Raw genomic sequence first — 17867 nt, forward strand, 5'->3', positions numbered from 1 at the left:
ATGAGCTCCTGACTCTCCCCGCCTACTTGCTGCTGAATTTTCCATATGAATCAGCAGCAGGTGGGCAGGGGAGTGGCTATAGCTCTGAATTAAATATACGCTGGACTAAATGACATCACGCTGGACTCAAATCAGCTCATTAGCATGCAGCATTTTTGTGTGTATATTATGAGGTAACCATCTGTCACACCAGTAAGTGAATACATCTAAGGTACTTTTTAGTAGTTAATGATTGTATATAATTAGATTATGATCAAATATCCACATGACAGGTTCCCTTTAAGGTGAAATAAGGCTGTGTCCTGAAGGGGTTAAACATGTCAGCCTCCCAAGATTTCCTGAGGAGGCTGTCGGCTTTGCGATCCATGGAATCTTTGAGTTGGGAGGCATCCTCAAATGGGAGGGATGTCTTTTTGTTCACCTTAGCAACCTGAACATCTATGTTAGGGATCTCATTGAAGATCTTGGATTCCTCAGGATCAAATAGCAACCTATTTTTTAAAGGAAGTAGAGACTCCCAGAAGTCTTTCAGGGTCTGCCCATTCCTCCAGAACCATTTCTCTAATACTTTCGTTTATATGAAACACACATGTTTTTTTTAACTCTCAACCCTCTAAAACATTTCTTCCTGTATGGAATGGGTGCGTTGTACTTCCTCCACACCAATTGTGGATCAGACCGCTCTTAGTAGGATGGACATATCTTCCATAGAAAAATAGAATTTGCGGCCACTATCCACAGAGTCCGAATCGGAGACTCTTTTTCCCTCTTCCCATGACTTGGTGGAGGGGGAAGGGGACCTAGCACGCTTCCTCTTGGGTTGCAGTAAATCGGGGAGGGGGGGGGGAGGGGAGGGGCGGCGTTAGCAGATAGGTGGGCTAGGGATGAACGAATTTCCTCCTGTATCATAGATTTAAGTTCTTCCTTCAGAGAGGGTGCTTCGTCACGTACAATATTTGATATACAGTTTTTGCAAAGGTTCTTGGGATAACTGTCTGGAAGTTTGCCATTACAGGAGATACATCTGAGGGATCTCTTGATTTTTTTTTAGTCTCTTTTTGGACACCTGAAAGGAGGAGAAGGTAGCCATAAGGGGATGGTCGGAGGAAATGGAGAGGATAGAGGAAAGGGGGGGGGGGGAGAATCCAAAGAGGTGTACACTGGAGCCAAAGCTGTGAAAAAACTCCCAAATGTAACATTTGCACAAAACTCAACCCCCAAGAGATAGATAAGACCAACAGAAACCTTAACCAGGGGGATCAAATATTCTCTCCCCCCCCCCCCCCCTTTCTTTTGGCAGGAGAGGGGGACCAGCAGACTCCCTGGCCAAGCAAAACACCCCCCAGATGGCGGCAGCGGTAATTCGGACTCCTTAGGAGATCGTGCCTCTGTCCCAGACATCGTGGCCGGATGCTTTTGCCCTCTCAGTACTAGAGACACAGGTGAGGGGCTATAGACTTCTCAGGAGCATCCACCGAATGTCGAGGCCTCAAATGCCGCCTATGTCACTTCTGGAGCGCCGGAAGTGAAGTCACACCTATGCGCCTCAAGCGCCGGGCGCGCAATCCTGCTGAAGCCTCAATAGGCCAGGAGGGAGCCGTCCGTCGCCCTGGGACCAGGCTCCGGATACAACTGGAGTGAGTATACCCCACACACCCCTGCCCAGCATTAATACTGGGACCACGGGAGGGCAGAGGGACGCCATGGCAGGATGCCAGCGATTTTCTCAGGTAAAAACAATAAAAAACGTTCTTGCCTAGCTTCATCTCCCTGCATACATGGAGACCTTTATATGCCCTGTCCTTTGTAGGGACAGGAAACACTGGTGTTGGTGGTGGGTATTTATCCTTTCTCTGTTCCTGCCCGTACAGAGGTCAATTTCCTTGTATGCCGTCGTGATGATGCTATGGAAAAACCGTTCCAAAGTTATTATCACATAAAGTGAAACATGTCAGATTTGCAAAATGTGGCTTGGTCCTGAAGGTACAAACTAGGTTGGTCTTGAAGGGGTTAAGATACATCTCCAATGCCGTCATTTCACAAGCATCAATAAAATGACAGATTATTTTGACTGTAATTCCTCTTTCAATGAAAATATCCAAAGGTTCTGCTGGACTTCATAAACAACAAATCTACTTCCGGCAACTGTGATTATAATCTTCTAAATAGTAAATAGATGAAATTAACTGAAAACTAAGGACAAGATTTGAAAAAATATAATAATTTCTATCTTACCTGCAGCTTAGTTTAAATTGCTTTATAATATTACTAATCTTCTCAAATCGGTGAATGTCCCTTTGCTCTTTACATTGATAATGAGAAATAACCTGAAAAACAGAAAGTACAAAAATTTTAACCATGCCCAAAATATCCAGAGTTGGATAAACCCAGCACTTTGTTAAATACTCACCAAAAATGTTGCCCTCTCAAATAATAGAACTTCATCTGCCTCAATAATCTGGGCAAAGTTACGCAAGTTGGATTCAAGCTGCTGGACATTAGGAATGAGCTGGTAAACAATGCTTGACCAGGCCTGAAAACATAAATACAGAAAGTACACACAAGAGGAAACGATATAAAGGCTAAGATCCTAAAATGTTCCTCCAAAGAAGAAACAAGGAAAGCATCAAATACCTTGTATAATGTCTCATCCCAAATGGATGTCCTAAAACAGGAACAGTCAAGGGGTCGGGAAAGGCGCCTTAAATCCTCTTCTCGTTCTTTAAATATCTACAAACAAAATATGTAAACAATGTTAGCAAACAATGCTCTTTGTCCCACGAAAAATATCTTACAGTTATGAAGCCAGAGCCTGGATTTGAATCCTTTTGTAATTGCATGTAATTAAAAAAATGTGTAATGTAACTGAGTGATTAATTGAAATCTGCATAGCTCCACCTGCCATTCGTTCTATTGTCAACCACACTGAGGTGGAAACACATGCTCAGTTCCATCCTTCCTTCCACCAGCTGCAGCAGAAAGGACAGCCCCCCATCCCCTGTGAAATGACATACCCCCTGAGCTGACAGGCCAGCCGCTGCAAGCTTGTCCAGCACTTGTGACAGATGCACTAGGTGCTCCTCCCACGCGGGGCTGAACACTGCGATGTCGTCTAAGTAGGTGACAGCACATCCTTCTAGTCCTTCCAGCAAGTCATTCACAAGCCTCTGAAAGGTGGCTGCCGCATTCTTCATCCCAAACGGCATTATCGTAAATTCGTATAAGCCGAAAGGGATGATGAAGGCCGACTTCTCCTGAGCCTCCGAGGTCAGGGGAATCTGCCAATACCACCTGCTCAGGTCCATGATTGTCAGGTAGCCGTCGACTGCCAACTTATCTGACAATTCATCGATCCTGGGCATGGGGTAAGCATCAGAGGTTGGAATGGCATTCAGTTTCCGATAATCCACACAGAACCTGGTTGTCCAATCTTTCTTAGGGACCAGAACCACCGGGGAGGCCCAAGCGCTGTGGGATTTCTGAATGACCCCTAACTGCAACATCTCTTCAATTTCCTTCCTGATGTCTGCCTGAACCTCCAAAGAGACAAGGTAGGCAGACTGCTTGGTGGGAGAATGTGTACCCTGTGTCCATAGGGTGCACTGCAAGGTGTGTCCTCCCAGGTATTCCTGTAAAAGTATAGTGGTGAGCGGTCAGCACTGCCAAAAGCTGGGATTTCTGTTGGGGTGAAATTTGTGGGTTGATGTTAAAGTCAGCTCCCAACTCTCGAGTGTTGGCCATCAAGTCTAGCAGGGGGTCAGCCTCTTTCCGCTCAGGCAGGCTACAGACTGGCATGACATGTGGGGCTCTCTCAATGCTTCTTGAGCATGTTTACATGAAACATTTTCAGTTGTCTACCTCCTTCTCCAAGGCTCACCACATAATTCACCTTGTTCAGACACTTTACAATTGGGTATGGCCCCTCCCGTGCGGTTTGTTCTGTCGCATAGGAAGCAGGACATATACCATTTAACCCTCCTAGTATATACACGCTCTAGCAGTGCGGTCATACCACTGTTTCTGCTTACTCTGGGCCTGTGCCATATTCTCCTCGACCATACCAACAAGTGTCTCCATTTTGTCTCGGAACCCGAGTACATAGTCTACCACACAGACATAAGTGCCAGTAACCCTACCTTCCCAAGACTCTCGGGATTAGGTCTAGGGGCCTCTTACTCGTCTACCACACAGTTTCAAGCAAGGGAATATTTCTCTTTTAAAAGGTAGAATAAAGGGGGCCTCTCTGCCTGAGAGTGTGTGTGTGTGTGTGTGTGTGTGTGTGTGTGTATTTAAAAAGGGGACTCTATTTGGGGTACCCTCGTCACACTCACTGTTTTCAGTAGCTCCCAGTAGTCATGGGTTAAACACATTCTATGAAACTCAGTTTTGTAAAAATTTGGGATGATGTTATTGTGTTCAGTGAGATATGCATTCAAATCTTACTTTTCAAAGGGGGTGTACTCTGAGGATCTGATATGGGGGTCTGACCAGAGCCTTATACAAGTGCAAGGCATAACCCTGGAAGCCTACCTAGGAACTGCACCCAGAGATAAGATTACCTGTTCCAGAGAGTGCAGGTGGACTAGATACAGCTACCTAATGTCACGCCCTGCCCTGTGAAGATCTGACAGACTCGCTACACATGAGTCTATCTGACAGATTGTTCCGTTTCTCTTTGTTGTGGTTTTGGGCAGGATCCCACCTCCCCACAGGTTCTGCTCATTAGCCATTAGTAGTAGTGCTATTTATACCCGCCCCTCACTATAGCCTTTGCATTTTATATTTGTTTTTGGAGTTCTCAGCTAGAGTTTGGTGGATCTCCTGCTCCCCGTCCATCTTAATCTCTGTCCTATTCCTTCCGTTTTGTTGTTTGTTATGGCTAGGCCTCAGGAAGATGCTGGTTACTGCACCAAGCGCTAGGAACCGGTTGTCTTTTCTCCAGCTCCCTAGCTGAGGGTTTGTTAAAGTTTCAGCTAGGCTTAGGTTCTAGCGCATGAGCACTTCCACCTTTAGGATTTGCTCATGTTGTCAGCAGTCAGGGAAAGACTCAGGGATCGTCAGATGGTGACCTTACCCTGTTCCCTAGCTTTGGGGCCTAGCCTGGTGTGTTGTTGCTTTTGTTTTATTTGGTTTGCTCCCCTTCCCTCACCTACCGTGACACCTAAGGTGGGTACTTAATATGTTCGGGTATGTGTAGACTTGTTCTCGGGATGGCCTGAAGTCTGGCCAGTGACCAAGGCAACTGCTACAACCAAAGCCAAAAAGTTGATGAGTGAAGTGGTTTGTAGGGATCCCAGAGACCATAGAAAGCGAAAATGGGCACTAATTTTTCAGGTAAACTCATGAGAGAGATTATGGCAACTATAGGGCTAACAAGCATTCCACTTGCCCTACCACCCACAAAGAAGTGGCAGGGTGGAACACTTAAACAGCACTCTGAAATGAAAAATTCAATAATACATGGAGGAAATAGTAACCCTGGGTGTAGTGTCTACCTAGTGCCTTGTACTCAGTCCAAGTCACCCCTAGGGGAAAGGAGAAACTATCGCCATATGAAATACCGAACTGTAATTCTTTGTCATAAACTTTGTCATAAAAAGTGTTCATTCTCCCACGAATTTAGTAATTATAAAATATAAAAAACGAGGATGACAGGCAAATTTATAAGATTAGGCAGTGAGAGGCCAAACAAGTTATAAGAGCTTCTAAAGCACAGGCAGAAGAGAAATTAGCTCAGTCAGTGAAAAAAAGGCGATAAGACATTCTTCAGATACATAAATGAAAAAAGGAAAGTAAAACATAGAATTACCAAATTCAAAACAAAAGAAGGAAGGTATATGGATGAAGATAAAGAACTAGCTGACTGCCTCAATGAATACTTCTGTTCAGTTTTTACAAAGGAAATTGAAGGAAAAGGACCTCAGTTAGGAAGGAAGACTAATGAATCTTTTGATGCATTTGTCTTTACGGAGGTGCAGTAGACATCGCACCTAGACTTTAGTAAGGCTTTTGATACTGTCCCACATAGAAGGCTTATCAATAAATTGCAGTCTTTGTGCTTGGACTCCCATATTGTTGAATGGATTAGGCAGTGGCTAAGGGACAGACAACAGAGGGTTGGAGTCAATGGAGTATATTCAGATCATGGTCTTGTTACCAGTGGGGTACCTCAGGGATCTGTTCTGTTCCATATCGTTTAATATCTTTATAATCAAAACTGCAGAAGGCCTCAAATGGTAAGGTGTGTCATTTTGCTGATGACACAAAAATTTGTAACAGGGTTGATATTCCTGGAGGGAAACACCAAATGCAAAAGGATTTAGGAAAACTAGAGGAGTGGTCAAAAATCTGGCAACTAAAATTTCAAGGGGTATTCCCATCTTGCTAAATCAGCCTGAGCTGCAGTTACAGCATAATTCACTTCCTGATTTCCTGCTGCTAAGGCTGGGTGGGCTTAGGCAGCTAGAGTGAAGGCCGGCCACACCTCCTTATGACATCACACTGAGAACTCAGTCCTTGCGTGCTAGTTCATGTGAAGAGTATGACTCATCAGTCTGGCAGCATGCAGTGTCTGTGAAGACCCTCCCCCTGCTGGGGAATCATCAGAGAGCTATGTGAAGTGAGCTCAGTGTACAGTAACACGTGGCCGCAATGCACAATTTTACACACAAAATCTCAGTCTGATCTTTTACAAACCCATTCTGTGCATCAAAAACTATAATTCCATATTATACAATAGCTTAAAAGCTTGACCAACCCCCACCCACCAACACGGATGCAGATTTGTTTCCATTACAGCTGTACTCTAGTTGTAAAAAGAATGAAAAGATGATAGTCAAACACGTACCAAATTAATTAGAAGTAAGTAGAATCTAACGTGCTTATTAAAACAATACCTTTATTATTAACTGGGTTATGGAGCAAAAATTTGCTCAAGTGATATCCTATATAGAAGAGATGGATACTCTTAAAAATACTCCTACTATAAATAGGATAGTGGTTAAGACAGATAGAACCAATGTTACCAAAAACAGGGGGTAATTAGGTTATTATATAGGGAATATATATCTTTCCCTGGATAACCCTATAGATCTAATAACCTGTGCACAGGGATACCCCATGATGGTGGAGGTACCCTGCCCCCATACCTATGTCTATCTATTGCCCTAATAAAGCCCTACTCACACATATGGATAGACTATAAATCCAAAAAACAAAGATGTCTATATATATTAACGGAAACCCCAAAGCGTTTCACCTGCACACAGCAGCTCATCAGGGGGTGATATTAAGTAAATAATCGTAGGGAATAACAAAAAAATAAATATAATAATAAATAAAGAGATAAATATAGAGATAGTACTTAGCTCCCATAGATAGCCTGTTTCATGTACTGACTATGAGAAAAACCTCTGTCATTAGATGATTAATCTGTAAACAAGAAAGGAATTGGTGTAGCAAGCTCCAATATACAAGTCCAAAAAACGTCTGATAATGTACATGACACTTACCGATCAGAGGGGCCCTTTAGGCAACTAGAACAGGCATCTGAAGAGAAGCTAGTAGGGCTAGTGTAAGTACGCCAGTGCCCTGTATTTGAGCACTGGCGAGGTCTGAAGCTTCCGGATGCCAAAGTATGTGTACTTCCGGTAAGTGGAACGCATATTCAAAGAAGCGCACCCTGGAAGCGCTAGGGAATATCGAGGGTAACAGACACTGTCTATAGATGCATGGTTAGTCTCTAAAGATAGCACGGAGCCATAGCCAGGCCCCTATGTATAGAATGATCAAAATATTCCACAGGTAGTTCACCAGCCCTACAGCGTTAAAACAAGGGGAGTAAATTTAGTCATGTGCCAATAATGACATATTGCACACATCATACATTTGCCTCACTGAAGAGATGGAGGGGGCCCTATGTCTGTACCGAGAGGATAAGGCAACAAAAATGTATATGTCGCTTCTAAAAAAATGGCGCTTCTCGCACCCGCATGGTCAGAAAATGGGACAAAGTTACAATGCCAGAGGAAAGAGGCAGTATCTGAAAAAATAGAGGAAGGGCCAAGTGAAATAAAGCATGTATAAGTGAGTCGTTCATTGAGACCACCAGGCGACTGAGACCGAAAGCGATAAATCCATTCAGATTCCTTTTGGAGTATCCTCCGGTCCCAGTCACCCCCCCTCAGGGGAGTAGGAACGACCTTCAGTACAGAAAACCTTATGGAGCCGAGATCCCCTTTGTGTTGATCATTCACATGAATAGCCACAGAGGTGTCATTCTTTTTAACTACAGTACAGACCAAAAGTTTGGACACACCTTCTCATTCAAAGAGTTTTCTTTATTTTCATTACTATGAAAATTGTAGATTCACACTGAAGGCATCAAAACTATGAATTAACACATGTGGAATTATATACATAACAAAAAAGTGTGAAACAACTGAAAATATGTCATTCTAGGTTCTTCAAAGTAGCCACCTTTTGCTTTGATTACTGCTTTGCACACTCTTGGCATTCTCTTGATGAGCTTCAAGAGGTAGTCAGAAATGGTTTTCACTTCACAGGTGTGCCCTGTCAGGTTTAATAAGTGGGATTTCTTGCCTTATAAATGGGGTTGGGACCATCAGTTGCGCTGTGGAGAAGTCAGGTGGATACACAGCTGATAGTCCTACTGTATAGACCGTTAGAATTTGTATTATGGCAAGTAAAAAGCAGCTAAGTAAAGAAAAACGAGTGGCCATCATTAGAAATTAAGGTCAGTCAGTACGAAAAATTGGGAAATCTTTAAAAGTGGCCCCAAGTGCAGTCACAAAAACCATCAAGCGTTACAAAGAAACTGGCTCACATGCGGACCACCCCAGGAAAGGAAGACCAAGAGTCACCTCTGCTGCGGAGGATACATTTATCCGAGTCACCAGCCTCAGAAATCGCAGGTTAACAGCAGCTCAGATTAGAGACCAGGTCAATGCCACACAGAGTTCTAGCAGCAGACACATCTCTAGAACAACTGTTAAGAGGAGACTGTGTGAATCAGGCCTTCATGGTACAATATCTGCTAGGAAACCACTGCTAAGGACAGGCAACAAGCAGAAGAGACTTGTTTGGGCTAAAGAACACAAGCAATGGGCATTAGACCAGTGGAAATCTGTGCTTTGGTCTGATGAGTCCAAATTTGAGATCTTTGGTTCCAACCACCGTGTCTTTGTGCGACGCAGAAAAGGTAAACGGATGGACTCTACATGCCTGGTTCCCACCGTGAAGCATGGAGGAGGAGGTGTGATGGTGTGGGGGTCCTTTGCTGGTGACACTGTTGGGGATTTATTCAAAATTGAAGGCATACTGAACCAGCATGGCTACCACAGCATCTTGCAGTGGCATGCTATTCCATCCGGTTTGCGTTTAGTTGGACCATCATTTATTTTTCAACAGGACAATGACCCCAAACACACCTCCAGGCTGTGTAAGGGCTATTTGACCATGAAGGAGAGTGATGGGATGCTGCGCCGGATGACCTGGCCTCCACAGTCACCGGACCTGAACCCAATCGAGATGGTTTGGGGTGAGCTGGACTGCAGAGTGAAGGCAAAAGAGCCAACAAGTGCTAAGCATCTCTGGGAACTCCTTCAAGACTGTTGGAAGACCATTTCAGGTGACTACCTCTTGAAGCTCATCAAGAGAATGCCAAGAGTGTGCAAAGCAGTAATCAAAGCAAAAGGTGGCTACTTTGAAGAACCTAGAATATGACATTTTCAGTTGTTTCACACTTTTTTGTTATGTATATAATTCCACATGTCTTAATTCATAGTTTTGATGCCTTCAGTGTGAATCTACAATTTTCATAGTCATGAAAATAAAGAAAACTCTTTGAATGAGAAGAAGGTGTGTCCAAACTTTTGGTCTGTACTGTATATCGTTGACGTGTTCACACACACTCCATCTTTTAGGCTCTTACCCTTACGGTACGTTATTTGTGGAAAGGGGGAGATGGCTTTAGACAGATCATTGTCCATAGTTAGGATAGGCCAGTGGGTTCTCAAAATGGCTGTAATATCCCTATTGGCTACATCATAGGTCGAAACTAGGCGAATCAGGTTTGCGTCCTTTTTATCCCTTGTTCTGGGTACCAATAAATCACCCCTATTGCTATCCTCTGCTGTCTGGAATGATTCCCGTAAGATAGACCTGGGATAGCCTCTCTGAAGTAACCTATTTTTCAGCTTTCTAGATTCATTATAGAAGTTTTCCTTGTTAGAACAATTCCGGCGCATATGCAGGTACTGTCCTTTTGGAATACCTCTTTTAACAGCAAGGGGATGGTAACTGCTCCAATGCAAGATATTATTTGTGGCAGCTGTTTTTTTGCGAAAAACATTCGTAGTGAGATTACCAGCTGTTGATGTAACCTTCACATCAAGAAAGGTGATACTTTTGGACTGTATCTCACTCGTGAACCTTAACCCCACATCATTGTCATTGAGAGCAGAGACGAATTCACCACATTTTTCCTTGCTGTCACTCCAAATCAAAAAAACGTCATCAATATAGCGGGTCCAAAAAACGATCTTAATGTTCCACCACATTGTGTGGTCAGGGAACACAAATTTGTCTTCCCACCAGCCCAGGAGGAGATTGGCATAGGTAGGGGCACAGGGACTACCCATTGCTGTCCCCCTGAGCTGGTGGTAGAAAGACCCGCTATACAAGAAAAAAATATGCGTAAGAGTGTATGTCAAGAGACACAAAATTATTATGATTCTGAAATGTAGGACTTCAAGATCTCAGATAGTAGGCTGTTGCTGCCAATCCTTTTTCATGTGGTATTGATGTATACAGAGATTCAACGTCTATGCTTGCGAGATAGCAATGGGAATCTATTGAGATGGTTTCGATTTTACGTAGAAAATCTATTGGGTCTCTTGTAAAGGTTGGTAAACAAGACACAAACTCTCGAAGAACTTTATCAAGGTAGACTCCACAATGGTGGGTGAGGGAGTCCACTCCCGATACAATTGGGAGTGGACTCCCTCACCATTTTAGGGAGGCTATAGAAAGTTGCCAATTGCGGATTTCTGGGAAGTAGAAATGTGTACTCAGATTTACTAATAACTCCCTGCTCGAGACCTGGCTGAAGAATCGCCTTGAATTGCGATTGAAAGACAGAAGTAGGATCACAAGATAAAACTCTGTAGCTCTTTGAGTCCCTAAGTAGGTCAAAACAAATTTTCTGATTGAAATGATCAAGTATGACTAATTGTCAGATGGTTTAATGACAATGGTATTATCTATCTCCAAGTTCCTAAGGGCAGCAAATTCACACAGAGACAAATTATAATGCCTAGAATGTTTGGTGTTCAATTGCTCCAGGTCAGTGCTAACCATCCGTAAGAAGATGTCAATATACTCTTGAGTTCATGGGAGGTGGCAATTTAGTACTGGTGGGACGAAAGTCAGTGAAGGGACCATCCCCAGGTTTTTTAGTTCCCTCCTCACAGAGATCCATAAGGATCTTGAAGTCAGGGAAATCCTCCAGGTCAATTCCTAAATCAAGGCAAGTTTGTCTATTATTGTTTTGATAAAACTTGTGCCATTTGAGCCCTCTGCAGAATATGTCAATATATTGAAACTTGTGGTTGGCACAAAAGAGAGACCCTTCTGTAGTGTAGCAACTTCTGTATCTGTCAGTGGTCGAGACGAAAGATTTATGATCTGGAGGCTGTCTGTTATGGGCGATTGTCGCTCCCTCAGCTGGTATGGACCCTGACTGTTGGCCAAAAAAGGAACCAGGGGTTGTTGGGTAGAGGCAAGAGAGGAAGAGGAGGAGGAGGAGGAGGAGGGGAGGGGAGGGTTGGGATTACAGCCATTTTGAGAACCCACTGGCCTATCCTAACTATGGACAATGATCTGTCTAAAGCCATCTCCCCCTTTCCACAAATAACGTACCGCAAGGGTAGGAGCCTAAAAGATAGACTCGTGCACAGTCATTATACTGGTGTGAAGAAGGGAGGCACATGGCTTGACAGAAAGCCAAAAGGGATGTTCAGATGTAGGGCCTGTAAGGCCTGTAGATATATATGTACTACAAAAACAATAACCTGCTCTATGACCAACTATATCCACACTATAGGTCACTTTGAGAATTGTAAAACGAGGGGAGTTGTGTACATTTGTCAATTACCTGCCCCAAGGATTACATTGGCAAGACCTATAGAGAGCAGAGACAGAGTGTGTGAACACGTCAACGATATAGTTAAAAAGAATGACACCTCTGTGGCTAATCATGTGAATGATCAACACAAAGGGGATCTCAGCTCCATAAAGGTTTTCTGTACTGGAGGTCGTTCCTACTCCCCTGAGGGGGGGTGACTGGGACCGGAGGATACTCCAAAAGGAATCTGAATGGATTTATCGCTTTCGGTCTCAGTCGCCTGGTGGTCTCAATGAACAACTCACTTATACATGCTTTATTTGACTTGGCCCTTCCTCTCTTTTTTCAGATACTGCCTCTTTCCTCCGGCATTGTAACTTTGTCCCATTTTCTGACCATGCAGGTGCGAGAAGCTCCATTTATTTAGAAGCGACATATACATTTTTGTCGCCTTATCCTCTCGGTACATACATAGGGCACCCTCCATCTCTACAGTGAGGCAAATGTATGATGTGTGCAATATGTCATTATTGGCACATGACTAAATTTACTCCTTGTTTTCACTCTGTAGGGCTGGTGAACTACCTGTGGAATATTTTGATCATTCTATATATAGGGGCCTGGCTATGGCTCCGTGCTATCTTTAGACACTAACCATGCATCTATAGACAGTGTCTGTTACCCTCGATATTCCCTAGCGCTTCCAGGGTGCGCTTCTTTGAATATTTGAATATTTCCAATGGTGCGGTTCATAGAACGGAAGTGACGTATCGCGTCATCGCAATGCGTTCCACTTACCGGAAGTATGCATACTTTGGCGTCCGGAAGCTTCAGACCTCGCCGGTGCTCAAATACAGGGCACTGGCGTACTTACACTAGCCCTACTAGCTTCCTAGGTGCCTGTTCTAGTTGCCTAAAGGGCCCCTCTGATCGGTAAGTGTCATGTACATTATCAGACGTTTTTTGGACTTGTACATTGGAGCTTGCTACACCAATTCCTTTCTTGGTTACAGATTAATCATCTAATGACAGAGGTTTTTCTCATCATCAGTACTTCAAACAGGCTGTCTCTATATTTATCTCTATTTATTATTATATTTATTTTTTGTTATTCCCTACGATTATTTACTGTTGTGCATTTTCATACGTATACAATATTATCTAATGACTTTATGATCAAAATGTATGCTCATCTCATTGCCTTTAAGAATAAAATCAGCCTGAACCAAAGTTCTATTATGTGGCTGAGGAAGCCAAGATGCGTTCATGGCAAGTTCAGTTTATAAAAATAAAATAAAAAATTGTGAATATAAACGGACATTGTGTTTAAAAGTTATTGCTAAAGATATGGGACCATCTGTAAGGAGTAAGTCAACTCCCTAAAACATATACACTCACCTAAAGAATTATTAGGAACACCTGTTCTATTTCTCATTAATGCGATTATCTAGTCAACCAATCACATGGCAGTTGCTTCAATGCATGTAGGGTTGTGGTCCTAGTCAAGACAATCTCCTGAACTCCAAACTGAATGTCAGAATGGGAAAGAAAGGTGATTTAAGCAATTTTGAGCGTGGCATGGTTGTTGGTGCCAGACGGGCCGGTCTGAGTATTTCACAATCTGCTCAGTTCCTGGGATTTTCACGCGCAACCATTTCTAGGGTTTACAAAGAATGGTGTGAAAAGGGAAAAACATCCAGTATGCGGAAGTCCTGTGGGCGAAAATGCCTTGTTGATGCTAGAGGTCAGAGGAGAATGGGCCGACTGATTCAAGCTGATAGAAGAGCAACGTTGACTGAAATAACCACTCGTTACAACCGAGGTATGCAGCAAAGCATTTGTGAAGCCACAACATGCACAACCTTGAGGCGGATGGGCTACAACAGCAGAAGACCCCACCGGGTACCACTCATCTCCACTACAAATAGGAAAAAGAGGCTACAATTTGCACGAGCTCACCAAAATTGGACTGTTGAAGACTAGAAAAATGTTGCCTGGTGTGATGAGTCTCGATTTCTGTTGAGACATTCAAATGGTAGAGTCCGAATTTGGCGTAAACAGAATGATAACATGTATCCATCATACCTTGTTACCACTGTGCAGGCTGGTGGTGGTGGTGTAATGGTGTGGGGGATGTTTTCTGGGCACACTTTAGGCCCCTTAGTGCCAACTGGTCATCGTTTAAATGCCATAGGCTACCTGAGCATTGTTTCTGACCATGTCCATCCCTTCATGACCACTATGTACCCATCCTCTGATGGCTACTTCCAGCAGGATAATGCACCATGTCACAAAGCTCGAATCATTTCTAATTGGTTTCTTGAACATTACAATTAGTTCACTGTACTAAAATGGCCCCCACAGTCACCAGATCTCAAAGCAAAAGAGCATCTTTGGGATGTGGTGGAACGGGGGCTTCGTGCCCTGGATGTGCATCCCTCAAATCTCCGTCAACTGCAAGATGCCATCTTATCAATATGGGCCAACATTTCTAAAGAATGCTATCAACACCTTGTTGAATCAATGCCACGTAGAATTAAGGCAGTTCTGAAGGCAAAAGGGGGTCCAACACCGTATTCGTATGGTGTTCCTAATAATTCTTTAGGTGAGTATGTCTGGAGAGAACAAGGTTACTTGATAAGGTTTCATGTCCTTGAGGCACACCTGCTATATGAAGTTCAATTTATATATTCATAATGATATTGTATATATCTCTGCATGGTATATTTAGTTTACAACATATGTTAATCAATAATTCATATAATGTATTATCTATGTGTAACAATGTATCATATATATATATATATATATATATATATGTTATACCATGTATTTATCATTTAGAAGGTGTTGTAGAAGGTATAGAAACAAGTAAGTTTATGTTAATTGGATTTTCTGAGAAGAGAAAATGTTATTTCAAAACAATAGTTATTCATGGATGTAGATAAGTGAAATGTTCAAGTTCCGATGCCAAGCATCAAAGCTGCTATATAAAATTTTCAAACTATATCTCAAAAAGATAGAAAAAGACAGTCAACTCCAACAAGTCCAGGATATAGGTAATTAAAAGTGTCAGGGAAAGACCTTCCTCAATGATTTATATAGAAAGGTCAACAAGGTCCTAAAAACATATTAGATATTTAATTTTAAATGCTTAAAAGTTGTGATGTTCATTTACAATACCGCAGTGCCATCTGGAGGCAGATGGACAATATTATATTATTTCATTATTTGTTCTTGACCATATTAGGAGTTGATATGACATCATGGTATTATTAGCATGCAAGTACACCCACCTTACCCGATTGGGAATCCCTAATCTAAAGGGGATGATTCTTAGATAAGGGGGGGAATAATTACTCGTGTGCAGGATAGCAAGAGAGAACTAGAGAGAAAGAGGAAAAAGATCCATATATCCATTGATCCATTCATTCAATCAAAAAGAAAAACTTTATTAGAAGAAACTTGGATTATTCTTTTTGGATTACTAGGAAAGTTCTTCAGAACTGGTCCCATCTGAACTCTGTCTACCTTTGACCCGGTAACGTATATCTTGTTTACTACTCATGATATTAATAAGATATTTCTCTCGGTATATAGCCAAGAGTTCCCATACTGTGGGAATATATAGTCTTAGGTGCCTCCATAATGCTGATTATTCTCTTAGCAAAGATGCATATTGTTAATGGAAGATCTGACATTATTTGAAAAGAGGACTAAACCCTTGGAAAGTTATTTTCCTTAGTCTGATTGCCGAGCTGAATATTTTATCATATTAATATCATATATTTTTGATTGGTCATAGGAAAACAGAGTCAAGGGATAACAGTTATTTTCCTGTAAATCCGTGTTTTATTGTTATAGCCTGTTTGATAACAGAAGATCCTAAGTTTCTCTTGGTATATGAGTCCGTTTGTTAAAAGTATGACACTGGTTGTCATAAATCACCAAGTTATACTGTGCTGATCAGATAGGGGTGTGTCAACACCACCGTGTGGTACATTTTGGATGTTACGTTGTAACTTCATCATTTATTTTGCAGTTGTGTTGTTTTTATATTCTTGGTTTTTATAATAAACGATTATATATTTTTGCACATACAACTGACCCTTCGTTTCACTGCTTGCACAAATCAAATTAAGATACTTGATAAAAGAACTTAGAGGCGTTTTTTTATGTCTGCCTGGAGGATAATATAATTTTTATATTTATTTTTTTTATCCTCTCTTTTATATGAAGATTCTTTCATATAGAAGATATATGACATTACTTAATATCACCCCCTGATGAGCTGCCGTGTTCAGGTGAAATGCGTTGGTGTTTCTGTTAATATAAAAAAAATTTTTTTTTATATCTATATATTATATCTCTATCTATCTATCTATCTATATATATACACATATATATATATATATATATACACATATATACATACATATATATACATACATACATACACATATATACATACACACACACACACACACATTGGATTTATATTCTATCCATTTGTGTGAGTAGGGCTTTATTAGGGCAATAGATAGACATAGGTACAGGGGCAGGGTACCTCCACCATCAGGGGGTATCCCTGTGCACAGGTTATTAGACCTATAGGGTTATCCAGGGAAAGATATCTATTCCCTATGTAATAACCTAAGTACCCCCTGTTTTCAGTTTTCATTGGTTCTATCTGTCCGCCTTAACCACTGTACTCTAGTGGTGTATAAACCTTACACTATGTATCTTTATAGATGCATATAAAGCTCAGCTACATGTGTCTTCTCCAGTCCCCTAACATCACTTTGGCTGAATGGCTTTCTATACAGCCCTGCTACATCTTTATTCTACTCCCCAACTAGCACTGTGTCAGCTCTGCTACATCAGTTTCTCTTTTCCACCAGCATTGATGCTGACCCGCCATATATACAGCTCTGCTACATCTGTCTATTCCCTTCCCCATTAGAACTATGGCTGAACAGCAGCATATACAGCTCTGCTACATCCATCAGCCCCCCCATTGTGCATCCATCAGCACCCCCAAGTGCCTCCATCAGCCCCCAATCGTTGGTGGAATTGGTGGTGCATGTAAACAAAATACTCACCCCTTCTGAAATTGTGTCCCGGTCCTCCGCTGTATCTCGAAAGCTGTCCGGACGTATCTTCCTCCCACGAACTGTATGGGCGGCCACGCATGTGCTAAACTATCTTCCTTTGTGCTGCGTTGGACACGCGCATGCGCGGTTCCATGCAAGACGCGGCTCAAAGGAGAATAGATCAGCTCATGTGCGGCTGGCGATGTGCGCGCTCCCGGATAGAATGGAGGCCGAACACTGGGTCACCAGGGAAAGATCTGCGCAAGCGCAGCCCATGGATGCGGCCGGCGAGCGGTAGCCGTATCCATGGGCAGCCCAGATCAACCATTAATTTGAAAATTAAGATTTTACGGAGAAGAAGAGTAGTTTTTTTTTTTATGACATATTTTGGAAACAGTTCACTGGGGGGTATATAATTTAATAAAAAAGGATGAGGAAGATGGGAATACCCCTTTAATATTGATAAGTGCAAGATAATGCACCTGGGCGTAAAAACCCAAGAGCAGAATATAAAATCAGTGATACAGTCCTAACCTCAGTATCTGAGGAAAGGGATTTAGGGGTCATTATTTCAGAAGACTTAAAGGTAGGCAAACAATGTCATAGAGCAGCTTAGGTGTATAGGGAGA

The 17867-nt window shown here is 42.3% G+C and overlaps 1 protein-coding gene across 1 annotated transcript in view; it reads right to left on the reverse strand.

Annotated features, from left to right (window-relative positions):
* The window catches only part of LOC122946847 (ras-related GTP-binding protein A), a 78955-nt gene that overhangs the window by 30864 nt on the left and 30224 nt on the right, over positions 1-17867 (reverse strand). The window contains exons 6-8 of the mRNA XM_044306706.1: positions 2635-2730; positions 2411-2533; positions 2236-2327 (exon numbers count right to left, since the gene is read on the reverse strand). Of these exons, the coding sequence (XP_044162641.1) occupies positions 2236-2327; positions 2411-2533; positions 2635-2730 (311 nt within the window). The remainder of the gene's footprint in view (positions 1-2235; positions 2328-2410; positions 2534-2634; positions 2731-17867) is intronic.

The sequence above is a fragment of the Bufo gargarizans genome, chromosome 9 (assembly GCF_014858855.1).
Source record: "Bufo gargarizans isolate SCDJY-AF-19 chromosome 9, ASM1485885v1, whole genome shotgun sequence".
NCBI lineage: Eukaryota > Metazoa > Chordata > Amphibia > Anura > Bufonidae > Bufo > Bufo gargarizans.